The sequence below is a fragment of the Triticum dicoccoides genome, chromosome 3B (assembly GCF_002162155.2).
Source record: "Triticum dicoccoides isolate Atlit2015 ecotype Zavitan chromosome 3B, WEW_v2.0, whole genome shotgun sequence".
Taxonomy (NCBI): Eukaryota; Viridiplantae; Streptophyta; class Magnoliopsida; order Poales; family Poaceae; genus Triticum; species Triticum dicoccoides.
Window position 1 is genome coordinate 591989707 of NC_041385.1, and position 5745 is coordinate 591995451.

General features: G+C 45.0%; 1 protein-coding gene across 2 annotated transcripts; it reads left to right on the forward strand.

Moving 5' to 3' along the window:
• Nucleotides 1–620: 620 nt before the first annotated feature.
• LOC119277278 (probable disease resistance protein At4g27220) lies at nt 621–4959 on the forward strand. 2 transcript variants are annotated; one of them, XM_037558531.1, is made up of 2 exons: nt 621–814; nt 2064–4959. In XM_037558531.1, exon 2 carries the CDS (start codon nt 2124–2126, stop codon nt 3765–3767), a length of 1644 nt encoding a protein of 547 aa, XP_037414428.1. In that variant the 5' UTR covers nt 621–814; nt 2064–2123; the 3' UTR covers nt 3768–4959. Both variants share the same exon structure in this region, with proteins under 2 accessions (XP_037414428.1, XP_037414429.1).
• Nucleotides 4960–5745: the final 786 nt, after the last annotated feature.

A 5745-nucleotide genomic window follows, 5' to 3' on the forward strand; every position in this document is an offset into this window, starting at 1 on the left:
GGTTAATTAATTTAGATTTGATCTTTAGAGATTGATCGTGATTGAATCTTTCACATAAAGACATTACTAAATAACTTGCGCTAGCATGGAAAGTTCTGATCGTTCAAATTGTTTTCGTTGTTTGAGAGGGTGACGCTAAATTAAACCGGTGGGCCGGGGGGAACGGACGAAAAAAAACCTAGCAAAAAAATGGTTGAAAGTGGTGGGACGAAAATAAACCATGGAGACTATTCTACCAACTCAGACATTAGGAGTAGAGATATTTAGAGAAGCTTCCTGTTGTACTCCCTCCATTTCTTTTTAGTCCGTATATAAGATTTGATCAAAGTCAAACTTTTAAAGTTTGACTAACTTTATAGAAAAAATATTAACATCTACAATACCAAAGTTATATGTTATGAAAATTAATTTCATCAAGCATCTAATATTATTGATTTCATAGTGTGGATGTTGATATCTTTTTCCATAAAGTTAGTCAAATTTTACAAAGTTTGACTTTGACCAAATCTTACATGCAAACTAAAAAAATGAAGGGAGTAGTTTACTAATTTGGTCAAAATTTGACTGGTTTTTCTAACAAGCGCGTTCGCTATTGCTTGGAGGGGAGACTAGGCCAGCAAACGAAGAACTCAAAACGGGGAAGGGGAGAAGGGCGGAGCGGCGCAGGGAGACCACTGACCACGAGTGAGGGTGGTAGAGCCGTAGAGGGAGCGAGACTAGGACAGGGCCGGCCATCCGCTGGTCCTCCGCAGCACTTTGATCAGCAAGCTCTCCGCTCATCTTCGCTGCTTGGTCGGCCATTCGGCTACCGGAGGTTCGTGAATGGAGATTTCGTTCGATATCTAGGTATTATTGTCTGAAGTATAGTAAACACCAGTTTGCTAGGAGAAAGCACTCAACAAATAAATAAATTTGAGAATCCCCCCTCCCCCAAACTTCAATTTAACCGTCAAATTCACTTCCAATCGAGTTCTGTTCCATGCGGAACGAGATCCAGTTTTGTTTAGGATTCCACAGGTTCCGAGTTACAGTAGTACTTTGTTAAGAACATTGAGTAGCACTGCATTTCCTTTTAGATTGAACGAGAGTTGACAGGTTATGAAAGGCAGTGGAAAGCTAGGGGATTTAGTTTCGAACTTGGTAATAATAATCCGTCCGTCCCAGAATAAGTGTCTCAAGCTTAGTACAACTTTGTACTAGAAGTTAGTACTGTATAAAGCTAAGACACTTATTTTGGGACGGAGGGAGTATAACATAAGTTATGCTAAAATGTTGAGAAATTCCCTGCGAATTACCACCTCATTCTCTGCATCACCAGCAGCAGCAGATAATCTAGCCTACTTCTCTCGAATTATTTGCCAACTTATGGTTTTTCTGGAACATGCTTGGAAGCACCTCATTTTTTTCACGGGGAAGAAAAGGCTAAGATAGGGCGGACGACCAGCAAATTATCAAGATTTACAGTGTGAGCACTGCACCCACCAAAGAAAAAACATTCGGTAGAGAATCAAAGACGCCTAACATCGAGTTGAACATACATGAAACAAGACATTAAGGATGCAGATGCAGTAATTAGTCTTCTGGATCCAGTAAAGAATCAAAGAGACCCAACACATAGAGAATTTCACTTCAGAGTTGTACTTAAAGAAAGACTGTCAGAACTGCTCAAGAAGCAAAAGCTATATCGAGTTAAACCTGCTAGTATGTTCAACTATACTAGTTATCTAGGTACCCATCTGTTGTCCATCTCCACAAGGAACTATCTAGTATGTAAAACTCGATGTTACCTCCTTAAGCTTTGTCCAGAGATGAGTGAATTCTCTCGTAGTATATGGTCTTTACAAGAGTTTGTTTCTGTTCTTTCGTTCATGACAAATATATAATTTTTTCAGTTAATCCGGTCGCTATTTCCATTGCAAAATTTAAAGAAATGCCTAAGGTAACAATAATAAAGTGTAGGGTTGATTGTCAAGAGCTGAAAAATCAAACTATTTGACACTAAATTCACCCAGAAAGTTACACCATCGACTAGTTAACAATGTAAAAATTTGTCTGTTATACAGGTGCACGAGTTGATTGCTTGTCCACACTTTATCCCTGGCTGGCAAAACAGGAGGGGTGCCATGACATCCTATTTGATCTGCTATCAGGAATCAGAGAGGCATTTGTTAACCACTACTATTACTATACCACGATCTCGATTGTCATCGCTCCAAGATATGTTTTGCCTGGTTCTTCGTCCAGAAGGCGAAGTTGTTGTCATTGAGGGCATTGGTGGCTTGGCAAAGACATGGGTGGCAAAAGGTGCATTTGAAACAGCAAGGAACTCAAATCGCTTTGATAACTATATTTGGGTATCATTGTCTAGAGGTTGTAGTCTGCGACGGTGCATCAAGAAGATTGCAACATGTCTTTTAATTGACATCGGAGAGGAACTGTTATCATCCAGAATTAGTGTAATGATCAAGGAACATCTCGCGAGACGGAAGTTTTTGTTGGTTCTTGATAATGCTTATTTTGTCGAGGAAAACATCTTAATGAACTTGGGGATTCCTCATCCTCGAGAGCAGAGTTTGGGTTCAAAGGTCATTGTGACCACAAGAACCAGGAGGGTACTGTCAGTCATGGAGCCAGATATAATTATATCGCCACAGCCTCTTACAGATCAGGCCTCATGTGACCTACTGTGCGAGAAGATTGGCAAAGATATTCGTCTAGACTTAAGTAATTGTTGCTTTGGCATACCATTATCAGTTATCTTACTGGCTGGGGCACTGTGTGATGTGCCTACACAAGAGGAATTCAGCAAGCTAATCAGTGAAGTTCATGTGGCCTCGGCGAATCGCCTTGTAAATTTTGGTTACAGCCAGCTTCCCAGTGATACTGCTAGGCACTGTTCCCTATACTGTTTACTCTTCCCTGACGATGAAGCAATTTCTGTCAAAGACTTAATATTCTTCTGGAAGCTGGAGGGTATCACTGATGAGGCTAACTGTACTGGTAGGGAAATTCTCCATGTGCTTTTAAAGCATGGGTTGATTCATTTTGAGGGTGATGATCATATCCGCATGCATGATGTCATTAGAGAGACGTTATCTCAACTTGGACGGGACAATGGCTATGTGGAACAGCCTCAATGGGACTTTGACGATTACATTCAATTTGAGCATCTAGCCAAGTTGGGCGGCAAAATTTCCTTAATGAACACAAAAATGGAAGAACTCCATGGAAGTCCAAGTGCCGAGTGCTTTTCAACTTCGACGCTACTTTTGAGAGGAAACCGCCATAGAACTATATCGGAAGAATTTTTTTGTTGTGTGCAAATGCTTAGAGTGCTAGACCTATCGTTTACTCGAATCATCATCCTGCCCCAATCCATTTCTAGTTTGTTTTACCTCCGGTCGCTGCTACTAGTTGGATGCGGACACTTGGAGAAAATTCAGCACATAAGCTCACTGGAGATGCTTGAAATACTTGATGCATCAAGTTGTGGTTCCCTAAAAAGGGTAGAGTGTGGATCATTTGATCGTATGAGGGTGCTCAAGATTCTTGACCTTTCCCGGACTTCTATTGCATGCTTGCCATCTCTAGCTGCGTGCGTCGGACTTCAACAACTCATACTACACGATTGCCCATGTCTTGAATCTCAGCAAACTACAGAAACAAATGACAAGTCCTGCAATGCAATTTTTGTTAAGTTCCCTTATGGAGTTTCAAAAACAGGTGCAGTAAGGAACGTACAAATAGGGGCAAGTATGGAGGATTAGTGGGTTGGATTTGGTTGCCTGGCGGGCTGGCTTTTGAGTTGTCTGACAGATTTGTCATGAAGGTCTCTGAAGATGTAGATCAGAACGGCAAAACGTACATACATGCAAGTCAGGCCAATTTCTTTCGGTCTTTGGATAAAGAATCTCCACTATGGTTAACCTGCTTCCAAAAGTTTCACATAGTTATCTCCTCTTCAAAGTTTGATCAAACCATGCACAAGGGCTTGAGAGCAGTGAGGACAAAATTCTCTTCTGTGGACGCGCATTCCGGTGATTTCGATCGGTATCTGGAGATGAACTGTGTCAGCATTCCTAATGGTATTGAGGAGATTCTTGGTCATGCTGAGCTGATATCATCAAGAAGCGTAACAACAACAGATCAAGTGTGGAATCTGAATATTGGAAGACTGGCAGCAGCACGAGAACTTTGGATAGAGGAATGTCGCCAGCTGGAGAATCTTTTCTCCCGGGAAGAAGTGGATGAATTGTCTAGAATAGGAAAATTGCAGAATATATTTATCTCCAACATGGACAATTTAGCATACTTCTGCCAAGGGGTGGAAGATGCGACGAGTTTCAGTTGTCTGGCGCAGTTGCTCCTCGATTGCTGTCCAAGACTGAACTTCCTCTTCCCTTCGTCGCTACGCCTGCCGAAGCTTCGCAGTCTACATATAAGGTTCTCTGATAGCCTGGAGAGGGTTTTCGACGAATCAGTCGCGGCAGAAATTGCTCTTCCAGGGTTACAGTCACTGCAGCTGTGGGAGCTTCTGGAGCTTAGCTGCGTGTGTGGAGGAGTCTTGCCATCTCTCAAGGACCTGAAGGTGAGAGGCTGTGGAAAGCTGAAAAGGATTCCTATCGGTGTGACTGAAAATAGCACATTCATTATTACAACAGTAATGGGAGAGACGCATTGGTGGGACGATTTGGTCTAGGATGACGAAGGCGTCAAGCGTTGGATGCTCTTCAGAAACTGGGGCCCCATGCTTCCACATTTCGCATCTGAAGGATAAGTCTTCGTTGCTGCGGTACATATGGATCCAGTCTAGTGTGGATTGGTGGACGGATTCATCTTTATTTCCAGTGAAACTGCACTTTTACTGCTGCTGTACCTGTCCCGTCTGTAACACTGTCGCAGCACTACAAGGGGCCAGTCGTGAATGAACCTTGCACGATTCACAGTTCGTACATTGTATACTCTGCGAGTCAATGAGCCGAACAACTCTGCGAAATCACAGGCACAGCCTTGATTCATCTGCCACCAGATGTGAGCAGGACCCGGGCCGGCCTAGCCCCAAGTCCCCAACACATGGACCAGGCTAGCCCCAACACGATGTTGCCCCGTAGCCCTGCACCGGCTATTCAAGGAACTGTGGTGCAATCCACCAACCTGGCAGGCACGCATGTGGATGTGGTGGAAGTGGAATCCATCCATCCATCCATCCATTCGCTCGTTCATCTCGAGGGCACGGCGGGGACGTCGCCCACGTACGTATGCGCCCATCATGCGCTGCGTCCCACCCTCCGCCGAGACCGACGCCGCATCGGCCCTCCCCGACCCAGCACCGGTGCACATTACCCGCACGACGGCTGTCCCGCGGCCGGCCTCCCCTCCTCCGCGCGCCCGTCCCTCTCCCGGGTCGCGGTAGCTCGGCGGGCACGGAAAGTGGGGTGCTTTCCCGCAAGATTGGCATCGGAATAATGGGCGCGCCGGGGCCCGCCGCACATGCCATGTCTCCCGGAGTTGGTTGAGCGGATGCGGATTTGTACGCGTCCCCGATCGTGCCGGCGCTTCGTTTAATCGTTGGCTCGTTCGTTCGTTCCTCCCACTCCTTCCGTTCCGCGGCAGGGTTTTCTCTTTCTTTTTGGGTTGGGGCAGGGTTTTAATGTGGATCTGTACTCCGGTCGATCGGTCCAAACATGCACCGGGGCCGGCGAGTTTTTTGGTGTTGTCGACCTACTGTACGTACGTAGTGTGGGG